This window comes from Sciurus carolinensis, chromosome 11 (genome assembly GCF_902686445.1).
Source record: "Sciurus carolinensis chromosome 11, mSciCar1.2, whole genome shotgun sequence".
Lineage (NCBI taxonomy): Eukaryota > Metazoa > Chordata > Mammalia > Rodentia > Sciuridae > Sciurus > Sciurus carolinensis.
Window position 1 is genome coordinate 69,678,791 of NC_062223.1, and position 18,323 is coordinate 69,697,113.

The 18,323-nt window shown below is 37.8% G+C and overlaps 2 protein-coding genes across 6 annotated transcripts; both read left to right on the forward strand.

The window, feature by feature from the left end:
* Positions 1-1,835: 1,835 nt before the first annotated feature.
* Positions 1,836-2,780, forward strand: LOC124959510 (olfactory receptor 6-like). The gene has a single exon (XM_047517937.1). It carries the CDS (start codon positions 1,836-1,838, stop codon positions 2,778-2,780), a length of 945 nt encoding a protein of 314 aa, XP_047373893.1.
* A 6,209-nt stretch (positions 2,781-8,989) lies between these two features.
* On the forward strand, positions 8,990-17,261 carry LOC124960141 (olfactory receptor 6-like). Of its 5 annotated transcripts, none has more exons than XR_007104041.1 (4): positions 8,990-9,112; positions 9,808-9,930; positions 11,179-16,079; positions 16,212-17,261. XR_007104041.1 is itself a non-coding variant. In XM_047518707.1 (4 exons), the coding sequence occupies exon 4, from the start codon at positions 11,579-11,581 to the stop codon at positions 12,521-12,523; it is 945 nt and encodes a 314-aa protein (XP_047374663.1). In that variant the 5' UTR covers positions 8,990-9,112; positions 9,808-9,930; positions 11,179-11,316; positions 11,519-11,578; the 3' UTR covers positions 12,524-17,261. The 5 variants fall into 5 exon arrangements, 3 of the variants coding, with proteins under 3 accessions (XP_047374663.1, XP_047374662.1, XP_047374664.1); XR_007104040.1 differs by having other exon boundaries at positions 11,179-13,570; positions 14,959-17,261; XM_047518707.1 differs by having other exon boundaries at positions 11,179-11,316; positions 11,519-17,261.
* The last annotated feature ends 1,062 nt before the right edge of the window (positions 17,262-18,323 follow it).

Here is an 18,323-nt window from a genome sequence, read left to right on the forward strand (position 1 = left end):
CCAGGAAATTGGAATTGCCTTAATCTCTAGAGTAAAACAGAAAAAGTAAGTAAAAGTAAATGAATGGCTGTGTGTTTATATGAGCACATGTGATTGAAAACATAAGTGCATATGATTGAATGAGCATGCATGAGTGTAGTAATAAAAATAAAATAATAGCTAACACAGAGAACCAGGTCCTATGTTATTTCCATGCATCATCACATTTAATTCTCACAACAAATCATCTAGGCAGGTAGTACTACTAGTGTTACCTCTCTACAGAAGAGAACATTCAAGTACACATTTATTAAATCCTCTATTCAGGATAATATTATCAGTTGCTTTGCTGTAGACTGAAGTCAGTTCTTTTAAATTTTATGAAAGGTGGATGTGTGGGAGAGCGTGTGACTGATGATAAAATGTAGAATGTTGTATATGTCCTGAAGAGGAGGGGTCTCCACAGTAGTGCTGCTTCCTATGGGTTTAGAATATGGGAAAACTCCCTACTCTGTTCTCAGAGCTAGTTTCTTTTTCCTAGACATATGCCTTCTGCCAGGGGAGACCTGGAGATCCCTCTCCTCTGTCCCTGACTCATTTCCTGTGGATTCCAAAATTATAATGGATTCATTGATTCACTTGTTAATCCACTTTCAGTCATTATCCATGTGTTTTCCATTTATTGTCCTAGACATTTTGGTCACAGTCATGAAGGGCAGCATCTTGAGTTTTGAAAGATTGTAGTGTAGTAGACAAAAATTTCAGTGCAGGAGGGGAGAGTGCATTGAGAAGCAAATGCTGATGAGTCACTTGACCCAGTTTTTGTACATGACTTCTAAATATAATTGTGGACCTTGAATCACCAGGTAAAGATTAGAAAAGGATGTAATAGGAAGAGGGAATAATATGTGCAAAGCCACAGGAGCAAGAGAGTTCATAATATACCTGGAGAGCAAAAGAAGTTCAAGTATGTGTGGAGCATGGAATATTATTTAGAGGGTCACAAGAAATGAGACTGGAGAAGTAGGTAGGGATCAAACGATGAGGTACTTCCTATGTGTGGTAATTAAAATGTCATATTTCATTCACTGATGTGAAGGAAATATTAAAGGTAAGGAATTATTTAAAACTTTTATTTATTTTCATTAACTTTTTTGATAAAAATTTCTTTTTAAAAAATTCTTTTCATATTTGTATATATATAGGGTAATAATGTCTGTCTCACAATCTACTGTCCTTCCCCTCCCCATGTACCCCACCCCTCTCCTCACTCCCCTCTGTACAATCCAAAATTTGAGTTAAGGAATTTTTGAATATCTATTATTATTTTAAAATTTCCATGTACTATACTCTGAACAAATTAGGCTGGCTCAAAATATGTCAGTTAACAAGTCACTCAAATACTAAACTTCTAAAACTTTATCTGACCCTATTTTGTCTTCTGACTCCTTTTAGAAGGAATATGTTTTGTGCACTGAGTTTCTAATTGATTGAAGTCCTTGAACCAATGAGAGACAGACAGACAGATGGACACTGGATCCATGATCATTGAAAAGGAGTTATGAATGAGATAGATGGTGATATTCAACTCATTATCTTCAGGTGAGTGAGAGTTGTAGTGGAAGACAATTTTTAATCCAGGAAGAGTTTCATAAGAAAAAGAAAGGGGAAAAGTTGATGGAAATTTGTGTTTCATATCTGAAGAAGAGTCCCTATTAACAGAAATTATTTTGTGAGTCTCATTCATAGGAAGACAGAACTGCTAACTTATTTTTGTCTTTCATCTGATGCCATAGACATCTTCATTTTCATGGTGTTACTATAGAAGACTCCAGTATCTCCAAGTGCTGCCAGTCATGCAGCAGATGAACATCACTCTGGTCAGTGAGTTCATCCTGGTGGGCTTCCCCACTGCCCCATGGATACAGCTCCTGCTTTTCTTCCTCTTCCTCCTGGTCTACTTGTTGGTGGTAGCAGAGAATCTTGTTATCATGCTCACTGTTTGGGTTACAGTCTCCCTTCATAAGCCCATGTACTATTTCCTGAGTAGCTTATCTTTCCTGGAGGTCTGGTATGTCTCCGTCACAGTCCCCAAGATGCTGGATGGATTCCTCCTGCAGAGACGGCGCATCTCCTTCACAGGTTGCATGACTCAGCTCTACTTCTTTATCTCTCTAGCCTGCACAGAGTGTGTGCTTCTAGCAGCCATGGCCTATGACCGCTATGTGGCCATCTGCCACCCTCTGCGATATCCGGTCATCATGACCACAGGTTATTGTGTGCAGCTGGTGGTCTTCTCCTATATGACTGGCTTCATGATCACCGTGATCAAAGTCTATTTCATTTCACATGTCACCTTCTGTGGCTCCAATGTCATGAACCACTTTTTCTGTGATATCTCACCAATCCTCAAACTGGCATGCAAAGACATGTCCACAGCTGAGTTAGTGGACTTTGCTTTGGCAATTGTCATTTTAATTTTCCCTCTCACCATCACGGTCCTTTCTTATGTCTACATTGTGTCCACCATCTTGCATATGTCCTCTACGCAGGGAAGGATGAAGGCCTTCTCCACCTGTGCATCCCACCTCACTGTAGTCATAATTTATTACACGGCCATGATTTTCATGTATGCCAGGCCAAGAGCTATTGCATCATTTAATTCCAACAAACTAATCTCAGCTGTGTATGCAGTCCTCACACCCATGCTAAATCCTTTCATCTACTGTCTAAGGAACCAGGAAGTCAAGAATGCTATAAAGAAGACCTTGTGGGGAGGCCAATGCCTCCTACTCAGCTGATCTCTGCTGCCCTGAGGAGGAGACAGTGTTTCATGCAGGATGTTGTTTCCATGACATTTGTCATGGTCCTGTTTATTACTAGCACTCTTCCACAACCTGGATTCTTAAAAAATTTATAGCATGGAAAAATTTTAAAGGAGGGACACTTACTATGTATTGTTTTAACCATTAATCATGCTTTTACCATCTTATACCATAGATAACTTAGGTACTTTAAAACAATATGATAATATAACATATTCAATTTTAATACATATTCTTACATACATAATAATATACTTAATGTAGGTTTGAAATATGCATGGTGTTAAAATATAGCTCCTGTTCTCAAAAATATTTACTCCTTCTCACTAACTGAATAAACAGTTCTCCTATTAGATTTTTCAGTTTCTTCACAGCACAGTTTTAATTATCTTTTTGTCTTTAACTTCATATCTTGCTCATGATAAACCTGTACAGATAAATATTAGGTCATGGTTATAATCGCTTTTTTAAAGTTTGACCAAGGACCTAAAGGACAGGTGTCTTGTTTTCACTTAGAATCAATTCTCAAGGCAAGGTTGCTCTCCCTGATTGTCATGTTCCATAGTTTCCTTTTATGAAGACCAGCAGTCCCAGTCTCCCCAGAATCTGTTCAACTCACCACACAATTGTAGACAAAGCGTATGAGAGGAGGAAGGGGAGGAGGGAAGCTTTCTGGGATTCCTCATTTTCTCAGGCTTTTCTTCAGCTCCTTTCAACCACATTTGGTTATTGCCTGAGACACAAGTGCAGTTCTTGGGTCTTAATTCTTGCAACACTTCTAGCAACTAATGCTACAGTTTACGGTTACTTGAGGCACAATTTGTAGCAGAGACTCTGGGGGCTCCCTAGGCTGTGGTCAACTCTACAGTCAGAGGGACCGCTGCTTCCCTGTTCTGAGCCCACAGTGCACATTTTGGGAGTGTCCCTTCAGAGGCAGCATGCTTCCTGGAGTCCAAGGCAGTGGCTGTGACCTAGTCACTGCAGAGGCCTCCTTTTTCTGTCCTCTCACCTTTGCTCTCATTACTCCACATGCTTTCCTGTGCTCGTCTTTACACTGAGAGTCTTCTCATCTCACTCCTATTGATCACATCCTAGTCATGGTTTGTACTCTAGCACAGGTAATATTCCATATTGGTGTAGTTAGTGAAAAACAGTTTTAGAATTCTTTGTTGTTGTTGATGCTTGTCTTTAAGAATTTTTCATGTCTCTTCATAAGCGTAACCTCGCCACAGTTTTCTTTTTATTGCCCAGCTTTACTGAGACATGGTTGACAAAATTCATATTTATTTAACTTAATAAGTACCAAATTTTCAATTCTGTTACTATTTCAATGGTATTGACCCAGATGCATTAAAATAGGTTGAAAATCATAATCTAGAGCTTGTACATCCTTTATATGTATTTTTCCTTTTATGTATCCAAAGCTCTAATCATTCATGTATTACTTCTCAAAAGATCTAAAAACACAACATTTAATTCAAAGTTACCATAAGTGGTATGTTTGTTGCACAATTTAAATCTTTATATTTGTTCCACATTTGGAACTTGGGGACAAAATGGGTTTAGTTATACAAGATGATGGTTTCACAAATGTATACATTGTGAAATGATTACCACAATCAGGCTAGTTAACTTACCCATCCCTTTGTAGAGTTACCCTTCTGTGTATGCACGTTGAGAACACTTGGTACTGACTCAGATGGCAAATGACAAGTACACTATGCATTACTATTAACTGTAGTAACCATGCTGTACAGAAGATCCTCAGAAATTATTTGTGTTGAAACTGAAAATTTGTACCATTTGACCAATATCTCTAGCTCTTCCCAGCTATCCCCAGCCTCTGTCATCCACTATTCTTCTTTCTGTTACTATGAGTGCAACTTTTTAAACTTTTGCAGGTAAGTGACATCAGATCATATTTTTATTTGCTTCTGCCTTATTTCGGTTAGCATAATGTTCTCTTGTTGACCCAGGTCATCACAAATGGCAGGAGTTCCTCCTTTGTAAAGAGCAAACACGATTTTGTGATGCAGATAAACCTCATTTTCTTTATCCATTAATCTGCTGACAGGTGCTTATTTCATTGATTTTTTTTTCCCCGTTGGTTTTCTAGTTTCTATTTTCTTTATGTCTGTCTGATCTGTTTTTAGTTCCTTGCTTCTACTTTAGGTTTAGTTACTTTGCTTTTCTTTCTAGTTCCTTGAGAGATAGAGACAGGTAACTTCTTTGTGTTCTTTCTCTTTTTTCATGATATAGGCATTTATTGCTATAAATGTCTCTCTTGGAACTGCCTTTGCTGCATCTTTTAACTTTTGGTATGCTATATTTCCATTTTTGCTTGTCTGAAGATATCTTTTATTTTCTTCAGAATATCTTTATTTACCCATGGGGTGTTCAATATCATGCTAAGTGAAATAAGCCAATCCCCAAAAACCAAAGGCTGAACGTTTTCCCTGATAAGTGGAGAATGATACACAATGGGGGTGGGGGTGTGGGGAGTGAGAGAAGAATGGGGGAACTTTAGATTATGTAGAAGGAAATGAGAGGGATAAGGGGGTATGAAAAATGGTGGAATGAGACAGACACCATTATCCTATGTGCATGTATGATTACACAAATGGTATGAATCTACATTGTGGACAAGCATAGAAGTGAAATGATGTACCCCATTTGTGTACAATGAATCAAAATGCAGTCTATAAAAAATAAATACATAATTAAAAAAAACCCACAGTGTTTAAATCCATTAATTGTGAGTTTTCTACTTTCTTCCTGGGATGATTTCTAGTTTCCTGGTCAAAAAAGAGGTTCAATATGAGTTGTATCTCAAGTTTGTTAAGACTTGTTTTGTGTTTTTCAGGGGGAAATAAAAAAAGTCTTTATCTCTCTCCCATCTCTGAAAGATAACTTTGTTGTGTGAAGTATTCTTGGTTGTCCATTTTTCTTTCAGCACTTTGGACATATCATCCCGTCTCTCCAGGTTTGTAAGGCCAGTCTCTGCTGAGAAGTCCATCAATCGCCTGATGGGAGTTTCCTTCACATGACAAGCCTCTTTTCTCTTGCTGCTTTCAAATTTCTTTCTTCACCTTTGATTTGTGAGCGCTTGTTTATGCCTTTTCTGTTAAGGTTGCTCTTACTTAATACTATAAATTGGATAAACAAATAACAGAAAATAACTTTTCATATTTCTGAAAAGGATCCAAGTCTGCAGATTCAGTGTCTGGTGAGGGCCTTCTTTCTGGTGAACTCATGGTTCTTCTTGCTGTATCCTTACATGGCACAAGGGATGAAGCAGCTCTCTGTGGCCTCTTTTCTGTGTGTGTGTTTGTGTGTGTGTGGGTGTGGTACTGGGGATTGAACCCAGGGACGCTTTACCGCTGAGCTACATGCCCAGGCCTTTTTTCTTTTTTATCTTGAGATAGTCTTGCTACGTTGCTTAGGACCTCACTAAGTTGCTGAGGCTGGTCTCGAATTTTTGATCTTCCTGCCTCAGCATCTGCAGCCAGTGGGATTATAGATGTACACCATCATGCCTGGATTCTGTGGTGCCTTTGATAAGAACATTAATACCATTAATGCAAGAAGGCTGCATCTTAATGATTAAATTACCCTCCAAAGGCCCCACATCCTAATAAGTTTACACTGGTGATTAGTTTTCAACATCAATTTGAAAGAGGGAACATAAACATTCAGAGTATGGAAGATCGTTATATGTCTCATTGAAGTATCTTTGGGAAGATCCTATTTAGGGGCCTTTGAGCTTCCTGTACTTGGATGTTCATATCTCTCCCAGATTTGGATGTTCATATCTCCCCCCAGATTTAGGAACTTTTTTTTTTTTTTTAACAATGATTTCTTTAAATAAAATTTCTGTCCATTCCTTTCTCTCTTCTTAAACTATCACAATGTTTTTCCCTCTGCATAGTGTTCCATAAATCCTATAGACATTCTTCATCCTTTTTTGTTCTTTTCTTTCCCCCGCTGACTGAATAATTTTAAGTGACCTGTATTCAAATTTGCTGATTTCTTCTACATGATCAAGACTGCTATTAGAATCCTGTATTCCATTTTTCATTTCAGACATTATATTATTCATCTCCAAAATTTCTGTTTGGTTCTTTTTTATATTTCTATCTGTTTCTTGAACCTCTCATTTTTTCTTATTATTTTCCTGATTTTATTAAACTACTTATCTGTATTCTCTTTTAGCTTACTGAACATCTTTAGAACAATTATTGTGAATTTTTTGTCAGGCAGTTTATGAGTCTCCTTTTTTGGGGTGGTTACTGAACATTTGTTGAATTCCTCTGATGGTTTAATATTTCCCTAATTTTAGTGATCCGCAAAGATTTTCAAAGTTGTTTGCACATTTGAAGAGTAGCTACCTCTTCCTGACTTTGTGGACTGGCTATGGTTAGGAAATACTTTACCTACTGGAGGAAGTACAATGATACATGCTATGGGTCTGTGTCTAGTGGCACAAGGCACCCATGTTAGTATGCATGTATGTAATAGCTCTGGGTTCAATGGAATGCAGTTTCTTGTTGGCATAGGAAGCTGATATCTGCAACATCAACAATTGCATGGTCCCTGCAAGGGCCCACAGTGACTGTGAAGGCTGCTGGGATACTTAGAGTATGTCTTTGTCCAGCATCAAGGACTGGGACTGTGGGAAGGACCAGGACTGACCAGAGGCACATGCATGGAGTGCATACATACATCCAGTTATAGGGGCTGGGGATAATAGTGTGCCTGTATATGGCTGTAGAGGCCAGCTTCAGGTGCCTCTGTGGTGGTTGGGACTGGCACAGGGGCAAGAACTATAGATAAGAATTATTTACCATAACATTCCATGCAGGTATAATTTTATCAAAATGGACTCTACTATCATGTATAACTAAAAAGAATCTCCTGCCCAAATTCACTTACCACGATACTGCCTCCAAATATTTCCTTTCCACAAGTCTGGAATGATATCTTTTTAATGAAACATTTTCTAGGTTCCTTAGTCAAAAAGGATTTTTCTCTCCTTGGAGTTCTCAGAGCACTTTGTTTAATATGTCTTATGATACATGTCACCTAATTGTATGATTTACTTTTTATTTATTTATTTTTTATTTTAGGGCAGAGCTCAGGACCTATATATTTTTATTCCAGGAATCATATAGCACAGTACTCTGTACACAGGGAGAGAACAGTAAAAGCAGGGAGTATATTGTATATAAAGCATGAAAAAATAAGTACATTTCTATTATCTTGAATCCACTTAGATTTATTATTCTGGTTTCTGAGTAATTTGATATTATATCAGCTTGCATATACTGATAAGTGAAAGGACCACACCACATTCAGAGGCATAAATAAACGGTATTCATTATTAAAGAGAAATTGATAGGTAGCCAGAGATTCAGCTTCCCAGGTGCCCTGGACATAGTCTTGGCAATACACATCAGGTTTCCCTAGAGCCAAGACAAGCTGAGTATGAACTGGCTCTGGGGAGAACACATGGGGAAAAAAGGCAGGTTAGGCAGGTGCTGAATATATTATCCTGCCCGGTTCCTGTCTTCTTGCTTTGCAGCTGCAATATCTACCATGCAGTCTAAGCAAGGATGCTGCATGGTTCTCTAGGGAGTATGATAATCTGCAGACCAGTTTTCTTTCCCATGATCAGTATAAATGTCTGAAGAATCTTCCATTCTCAGAATATTAGGACAGAGAGAATTTGGTCAATGGATGGAGATACCAAGAAAGATTGACTGATTCCTGAAGAAAACCCCCAAAATGATGAGGAAGGACTTGGGGAAATGGATGCAGGTACCATTCTTGAGCATCAGAAAGGGTATTTAGGGGAATAACATGGGAAATGAAGATTCAGTACATCCATACTCAAAATTGGGAGATTTGGGAAGATCTGAATCTTTTGGGTGTTAGGGGCATGAGGGACATTGTTATGGTTTGGATGTGAGGTGTCCCCCAAAAGCTCATGTGTGAGACAATGCAAGAAGGTTCAGAGGAGAAATGATTGGGTTGTAAGAGTCTTAACCCAATCGGTGCTTTAATCTCCTAATAGGGATTAACTGAGTGATAACGGAAATGGTAGGGTGTGACTGGAGGAGGTTGGATTGGGTGTGGCTTTGGGGTATATATTTTGTATCTTGAGAGTGGATACTCTGTCTTTATCTCTCTGCCTCTTGATCACCATGTGAGCTTCTTCCTTCTGCCGCACTCTCCTGACATGATGTTCAGCCTCACCTTGACTCCTGAGGAATGGAGCCAGCCTTCTATGGACTAAGACCTCTGAAACTGTGAGCCCTCAAATAAACTTTTTATCCTCTATAATTGTGCTGGTCAGATTCTTTTAGTTGCAGCAGCAAAATAACTGATTAAAACAGATATGTTTCTTGTTATAGAAGACATCAGTCAATGTTTATTAAAGGGTTAGGACGAATGCATTAAGGACTGCAAAAAAAGAAGTCCTAGATCATAATGAAAAATTTCTTTTCTGGGATGCCACAGAGATCTCTGAGCTTAATGCTTTTGCTTCTTCAACAAGGACAGTAGAAAGAGTTGATTTTGCTTTTCTACATGCTTTAAACTAAAGAATATTAAAGATACTTTTTTTTGAAGGAAATGGGTGTGCTTGAATAATAAAAATATTTCATTCAAGAGTTAATTAGGAAGAAGGCATAAGAGATCTGCAACTTGGAAATTTTTACAGATGCTGTAATCCTATTCTCTAACAAATTTGGGTCACTTTGTCCCCCAGAATATAACAGGAAAAGTGCAAAAAGGGAATGAATGACTGTGTTTATGAGTACACAAGAGTGAAAACATACAGTCAAGTAAACATGAATAAATATAGTTTAACATAATAACAGCTAAAGCTTATAGAGAATAACTATGAATTAAGTCCTATGTTAAATGATCTCCATGCACCATCACATTGAATTCTTACAAGACAGTGCAGTAAGACATTATTGTAATTGTTCCCATTTTATAGGAGAGGAATGGAAATACATCTTTTTAAGTAATCTGCTCAGTATGATATAGCAACTACGTGATGTAAATAATACTGAAGCCTTGTTCTGACTCTGAAGTCAGTGCTCTAAACTTCTGTGCAGAGGTGGGTATAAGGTCAATTGTGGCTGAGGAGGGAGTTGTGCATTATTAACACACAATCTAATGAGTAATAATCTCTGTATTGGTGATGACTTCTAATGGGGTTAGGTAATGGGAAAAACTAATCACTCTCTGATACCAGGCAAGTTTCTTTTTTCCATCAAATGCTTTTGGCTAGAGATTAAAAAACTAGGCCAGGGCTCCTTATTATCAATTTCCTCAGTAGTGTATTAGTCACTTTCCTCAGAAAGTGTAGATTGGAGGTTGAGATTAAAGGGCAATCTTCTCCTACCCAGCAAAAAGTGCTGAGCCATGCTAATGCACGCAACTATGGAAAGGAGATAGTGGTGCCAATAATATGTATTTCACCACTTCATCCTTCAGCCTCTTGCCAAGAGATATGGCCAGAAGATCTCTAGCTAGGGGTCACAACAGAGTGAACTCTGAATGGTCTACTGCCTTCTCTGTGCAAAGAGAACAATGCACGATGGACAGGAGTTTGGCAAAACTAGTGAGCAATGTTTTAAAGGCAGGATTTGATTAAAGGCTTTAAGGATAAGTGAGGTCTGTAATAAAATTAATTGATAAGATATTTGAGCTAGCTCACAAAAAATGCTGATCTTCCAGCTTTATGAGATCCACTTGTCCTTGTGCTGCGCTCATGTGCTCTCCTACCCCTCTTCATCTCTTTGGATCTCAGCCAGAGATAACACTGGGTATTTAGAAAGAGTGACCTATCAAGTTAGTGGAGATCAGGGCTCAGACCTAACTTTCATCAAAGTATTCTGGAAATGCAAGCTCCAGTTGTGTCAAGGATGCCTGATAGATATTTGCCTTGCCAGTAGAGAGCCAGGTGATCTCTCTCCTCTGACTTCGACTGATTCCCTATGGATATCAAAGTTGCAAGGGATTCATTAATTTACTTGATAATACATATTCAATTAATATACATGTATTTGCCAATCACTGTTCTAGCAATTGGGTCATGAAAGACTGTGTAGAAAATTGAGTGTAGTAGGGAGAAATTTCCATGCTGGAGGGGAGTGTACTTGGAAAGCAGATGTTGCTGGGTCACTTGACCTGGTTTTTGTAGATGTGGAATTTTCCAATAGTTATTGTAATTTAAAAATTTCTTCAGACTCCAATTTGAAGAAATTGGGCTGGATCAAAACACTAAAATGGAGGGATCCCAGAAATACTAAACTTTTGGAACATTTTCTTTTCCAAAGCTTACCTCCATGTTTTATTTCAGGTAGAAATAAATATTTGTTTGTTAAGTTCCTAGTAAATAAAGAAATGGAATTAACATGGAAGAAACAAATGGGTCTATCTTCATTAAAAAAGGAACAAAGAATGATGTGAATGTTGACATTCCAGTCATTGTCAATAGGTAAGTTATAATCACTGTTATAATCACTGATTGGAAATGTATTTTAATTCAGAGAAACTTCTATTAAAACAAAATAACTTTGATGGAAACATTTACTTCTCCTTTTTGCAAAAGAGTCTCTGTAACAGAAATTATTTAATGAGTCTGATTAACAAGAAGACAGAACTGCTAACTTATTTTTGTCTTTCATCTGATGCCATAGACATCTTCATTTTCATGGTGTTACTATAGAAGACTCCAGAATCTCCAAGTGCTGCCAGTCATGCAGCAGATGAACATCACTCTGGTCAGTGAGTTCATCCTGGTGGGCTTCCCCACTGCCCCAGGGATGCAACTCCTGCTCTTCTTCCTCTTCCTCCTGGTCTACTTGTTGGTGGTAGCAGAGAATCTTGTTATCATGCTCACTGTTTGGGTCACAGTCTCTCTTCATAAGCCCATGTACTATTTCCTGAGTAGCTTATCTTTCCTGGAGGTCTGGTATGTCTCTGTAACTGTCCCCAAGATGCTGGATGGATTCCTCCTGCAGAGACGGCGCATCTCCTTCACAGGTTGCATGACCCAGCTCTACTTCTTTATCTCTCTAGCCTGCACAGAGTGTGTGCTTCTAGCAGCCATGGCCTATGACCGCTATGTGGCCATCTGCCACCCTCTGCGATATCCGGTCATCATGACCACAGGTTATTGTGTGCAATTGATGGCCCTCTCCTATATAAGTGGTTTTACAGTCTCTGTTATCAAAGTTTATTTTATTTCACATGTTGCCTTCTGTGGCTCCAATGTCATGAACCACTTTTTCTGTGATATCTCACCAATCCTCAAACTGGCATGCAAAGACATGTCCACAGCTGAGCTAGTGGACTTTGCTTTGGCAATTGTCATTCTTGTTTTTCCTCTCATCACCACTGTCCTCTCCTATATCTACATTGTGTCCACCATTTTGTGTATACCCTCCACCCAGGGAAGGAAGAAGGCCTTCTCCACCTGTGCATCCCACCTCACTGTAGTCATAATTTATTATACAGCCATGATATTCATGTATGTCCGACCCAGAGCTATTGCATCATTTAATTCCAACAAACTAATCTCAGCTGTGTATGCAGTCCTCACACCCATGCTAAATCCCTTCATCTACTGTCTAAGGAACCAGGAAGTCAAGAATGCTATAAAGAAGACCTTGTGGGGAGGCCAATGCCTTCTGCTCAGCTGATCTCTGCTGCCCTGAGGAGGAGACAGTGTTTCGTGCAGGATATTGTTTCCATGACATTTGTCATGGTCCTGTTTATTACTAGCACTCTTCCACAACCTGGATTCCTAAAGAAATTTCTGCATGAGAAAAGTAAAAAGGAAAAATTCTAGAAGAAACAGGAGAAAATGTGGGAAATAGTTCATAATATTTGTCACTCTAACCATGGATTATTATTTATAAACAATGAGATATTTATAAGTGCCTTGAAATTACATAAGTATAATACATATTTAGTGTTCGCAAGCCATTGTTCTTAGCACTTTAATCATAATAAACCATTTTATTCTCGTAATATTTTATGAGTTAATTATTGTCATTACAAATTAGGAAAATGAAGAACATAGATGGTAAATAATTTGTTCAGGATTGCAACCTAATTACTATCTATGTCATTATTTGAGCCCAGGAAGTCTGACTCTAGAATCCACTGTTTTAGTTTCTTTCTTCCTCTCCCTCTCTCTGTTTCTCCTTCCCTCCCTTTCAAGATTCTATGACAGTGACTCTGGAGGGAAGTTAGCTAACAAACGTTGATTTGTTGAAGGACAAAGCAGTCTAGTGGTTAAGATATGATGTGGTGATAACTGATAATGGTATGGTGATAGTGCTGGTTGTGATTACTTCAATATCATTAATAATGATATTTATCATTTTATGACTCTTTTCCAATGTTAACTTCCTTCTAGCGTTATTACAAGTCATTCCTCATTACAGAGGTGAGAGTAATAGTTTCACAAGAGATGAAATAATTGATATTCCTGTCATTTTTGCAGTTGATTATATATCTCTTAAGACTCCTTTTGTTGAGTTCTTGAATTCTTTTGGCTTTCCAGGGTGTATCATGCCACCACCAACAAACTAATGGGATGTTGTTACTTTAATATAGGTTTGAGCTGAAACTCTTAATACACCATTGTAATATAGATGCTACATACAAATTAATGAAAAACAAATACAAAATTTCCTAAGACCAAATGAGTGTTAGATATCATTGAGACATCTGCTAACTAGGTAAGGAACTGTACTATACCAGACAGAATTCTATAAATTTCATTAAATTGAGACTAAGTATAGAAGAAATAATCAGGAAGAGCTATTCTAACTATATATCCCTACCATTTCATGTGTGATGCCACTATTATTTGTCCATTTTTATCTAAGTTACCCTCAAAGTTATTCAACACACCTTGGCTAATTTCTTATATATTGTGCTTATTATGTTATTCTATATTTAAGAATGCTTGATATGATTTAAATACAAAATACTCTTTGGTTATTATTATAATAGCTGTTTTGGAATAATTCTATTATCCATGAACTTCAATAATATCTTATTTTTCCCCACCTCCACCAAGTAAACCTTGTATTTTACTTATCCTGAACATGAGACATTCATTAGTCACCTAAAAGTATTCAATAGCGACAATGAACCAATTATTGCCGTGCTTATTCATTCATTTATTGAATATTTCTTATGTCTCTTGTCCATGCCATGTTGTGGTAATAGTGTTTGAGGTTGCATTGGGTTATCAATGATGAAACAGCATTGATATGGATAATAATATTGGTGATTTTATAATCCTTTTCCAATTTTACCTTCATTCTAAGACCATTACCATGATACTCTGTGGGGCTAAAATGGTGAACAAAGCAAAACACGTAGACATAAATTATTCCCTTGAATAGTTCAGAGTTGAATAACGACAAGAGCACAAGTATACTGTATGCTGTAAGTGTGATGATGCAAATATAGGTACTGTGGCAGCAAATGGTAGGTGGATGGCCAAGTGATCAGAGGGAATGTTCCAGCATAAGTAGCATTTAGGCTAATGTGTTAGTTGGGTGAGAAATGCTGGATAGCAGTGAGAATTGGAGTTGTGGGGAGAGGAAAGGTCAAGAGTCAAGAGAGATGCTAACAAATGCAAACAATTAAAAGATGATTAGCACATTTTGAACTTAAACTGAAACAAGGAAGAAAGGGATCATACGAAGAAGAAAATTCATCCTTACCAACTGAAATATTGCAGTATTAAAATTTTCTCATAAAACGTATGGATGTATAATAAGTTCTATAATGGTAGTTTTAGTTTCTGCAAATACGAGATCTTCAGCTTGTAGTGCTCCTACCAGATGAACAGGAGTCACTGACAAAGTGGAGCAGAACAAGGTGAGTTGATTAAATATTGAGCTGTAGTACCTTTTCACTCTGAATGACAATTATCAGTTTATGTGTTTGATTTTACCACTATATTGTGAGCTTCTGTAGAGTAGGAGCTAAACTTATTCATCTTTGTATCTACAATATCTGCCACAGTGCATGATATTACAGGCTTTGTACTAGTTATTACTACTTTGCACTCCTGACTCTGTTTTTACTCCCTGCATACCCCATCTCCAAGGAGGTGAGAGGAACTGATCATGGGACCTCTGGCTTCCAATTTGGTTGGGCCAGGTGGAAGCACCAGCAGGAAATTAGAGGATGCGAACAGAGAATGCAAGACATTTCTTTCCTGGCTGGCTTGTGTGACTCCAGTAATGGCTGCAACTCCCACAACATAGGTGCTCCTATCCCAGGCTGCAGCTGTCGCTGGGTTTCTGCTCTGCTGGTCTTTATGTGGCTCAATATCCCTGACTGGTTGTCTTCGTTTTGTCCAACTTCTGCGGATGGTTATAACATTTAATTCTACTCAAAAATTTCATCAGAGATTGTTTTCTGTTTCTTTCTGGGATCCTGACTGATAAGGAATCCAACAATTATTAGTCAAATTGAAATAAACCATTGTGGGGATACTCAGAATGAACATGCAGCTTTAAAAACTCATGTTTACATTTTGAAATCAATAACATGGCATAAACTACCCTCATTTTCTCTTTAAGTATAATATAGGTCAGAACTTGAAATACCATTTCGTTCTACATTTAATTTTCCCATGATTTCTACTTTTCTTCCACCCACATGATACCACTGTCGAATTGAAATTTTGAGATGTCTAAGCTAACACAATCAGAAAATTTAAACTCAGGTGTTAAATATATTGTGCCCGCCTATTTTGCCATTTATTGTAGACCTCCAGTAGGAAGCATTTTGTTTCTCCAGAATGAGTTTAAGTTTACTGAGAACAGGAGGAGTTCTCTGTGCTCTTCTTCTCTTGCCAGAGTAAATCAGGCTGTATTTTAAGAACTGTGGAAGAATTTCTTCCACGCCCCTTCCCAAGTGCTGCTGAGTCACTCAAGGACGTTCACATTCTTCTAACAACCGATATTGATTTTTAAAACTACCCCGTTGGGGACTGAGTAAGGGGAAAATATCAGGAAAGTAGATGAGTTTGTAGACAAATGTTTAGCTTAAAACTCTGGTGTGAACACTTGTTAGCTCTGCGTCTTTCATGGATTATTAGAGTTTCAGTTTCCTTATCTGTAAAATATGTGCCATAATATCTACATTCAGAAGTTGATATGGAAATTAAAAGAGAATGGATATATGTGAAAACATCTGGCACACTGCTTGACACATACTCTTGTAAGTAATTTGACTAAGTACAAGATGAGTAGGATTGTTCATAATACTTTAAAAATCAAGTCCAAGCTCCTCCATGATACTCTCTTGGTTTTTTGTTTGTTTGTTTGTATTTCGCTTTCCCTCGGTTTCCAGATTGTGTTGATTTTATCCTGAAATCTATCAAGAAGCAAGAATTTCTGACTGTGCTTAACTCCTGTTCAAAGTGACAAAGTCTGGGTTATAATACTCTTCCAAACTCTTCCTTGTACTGATAAGGATTCAAATGCACACATTATTTCTTATTCTACATTATAAATTTCTTTTGTTATCTGTTTATGACTCAGTTTCTAAAAATGACCTCCACTTATTATATATTCAGTGATCAATAAATATTTTTAAATGATTTCTTGTCTTAATATATATAATGCTTTTAGTCTATAGTCACAGTAATGACACCTTCAAAACCTCCTGGCATATCCAGGAGCTGTTCTTTCCAGTTCTTTCAATTTTTAGTTCTGTGGCTAAGACAAATGTCCTATTAGCTTTTAATATCCATTTCAATACTTTTTCACTTGTCAAGGCCAGAAAGCTTAAAACTATAAGGGCTGAGGCTTTCATTTATGTTTAAGTTCCTGTCTGATGCCTTTAACTGAGATTCTTTGGATTTTTATGTTTTAAATTTTATTTTTAATTGATAAATGGTAATTGTGTATATTTATGGAGTACAGTGTGATATTTTCATATATATTTAAAATGTGGAATGATTAGAGCAGGCTAATTAACAACTCAAACGCCTTACCTACTTATCATTTTTGTGTGGTTGAATACATTTCAAATCTACTCTTTTAGCGACTTTGAAATATATAATGTATCTTTTTTCTTATAGTCACCATGTAGATTACTAAAACATATATCTGCCTGTATAGTCATTGGAAAGGGGGAATGTCAGGGACCAAGAAGTTCTCATTCTGAGAACATTCTGACCTTTACAATAAGCAGCAGCGCCCCTCCCCCCTCCTGGCTGATAATTCTGACAGTATGGCGCCTATGGTGCCGTCCCTGCTTCTCTTCCGGGACTTCACCTTTCCGCCGTTGGGAACCTCACCTTCCCTCCGGCGCCAACTTGCAGCCTATCAGGAGCCCAATAGAAGAACACAGCCAACCAGGCTGCACCTCGTCATACCCCTCATTCCCTGAGCATATAAATACCCCTGTGTGAACAATAAAAATAAAAATTTGCAGCTTGATCAGAATTCCTGTCTTGCTGTCTCTCCCTGTGTCTCTTGTCCCTTCATTCCTTCTCTCTTAGGTTTGCCGCCCGCGTTGATGTCCCGCGGGTCGGGACAGGGGAAATTCTGTCATTTGTGACAACACAGATGAAAGTGGGGGACATTATGCTCCCTGAAATAAGTCAGGTGCAGGAAGACAAAAGCCACATATCTCACTCGTGTTTGGACTCTATGTGAGTAAGACTTTGAGTCCCTCACAAGTCGTAGGCAGAGAAAGGCAGGGTGTGGGCATCCATTTAGCGGACGTGGATGATGGCAGAAGTCTTGAAACCAGTAGCTTCTGATTCATCAGCTTTCCAGCAGCAACAGGAACTTTTCCTATTGTGGCAGAGACAGGTGATTCTGATGCTGACTGTTGTCTCTGGGGCTCAGCCTCAAGCATTTCTTCCAGTCCTCTCAAAAAATTTATAAGAACCAAATCCCTTTCTGCTTAAAGCTAACTAGAGTGGATTTCACTATATAATACATAAGAAAATTGTTAGTTGTTCTGAATCCTTATTTTCTTGTTTGTAAACTTGGAAATTATAATAACATTCTGCAGAGTTGTTGAAAGGGTTAAATTAGATAACTCGAGTGGAGCCTTTACAATGGGGCAGGCACACAGCTTACTGTTGTAGTCTGTTTTCTGTAAATAGCTTCTCTTATGTAGCCATAGATATCATTATGGCCTTACCCATGACAGTCTCAAATCTTTCAAACACTTACGGAAAAATTTAAGGTAAACAAATTACATGTTATAATAATTCAAAGGTTTCCATCTTGAGAGATTGAATGGGTAGTTCTACTAGTCTCTGAAGCATCTGGAATATCCTAGAGTTGCAATGTTTCAGTTATTAACCAAGATAACCAAGTTAATAAACTTTATGAATATTAAGAAGCACACTTGGAACAATATTTTATAAATCCCTACATTAGACAAATGATGAAAATAGCTATAGTAATAACTATGTTTTCGAGTTGCATTTTATGGTTATTT

Excerpts from the sequence above, each read along its gene's own strand:
- LOC124959510 (XM_047517937.1), top strand. The coding sequence starts at position 1,836 with ATGCAGCAGATGAACATCACTCTGGTCAGTGAGTTCATCCTGGTGGGC.
- LOC124960141 (XM_047518706.1), top strand. The coding sequence starts at position 11,579 with ATGCAGCAGATGAACATCACTCTGGTCAGTGAGTTCATCCTGGTGGGC.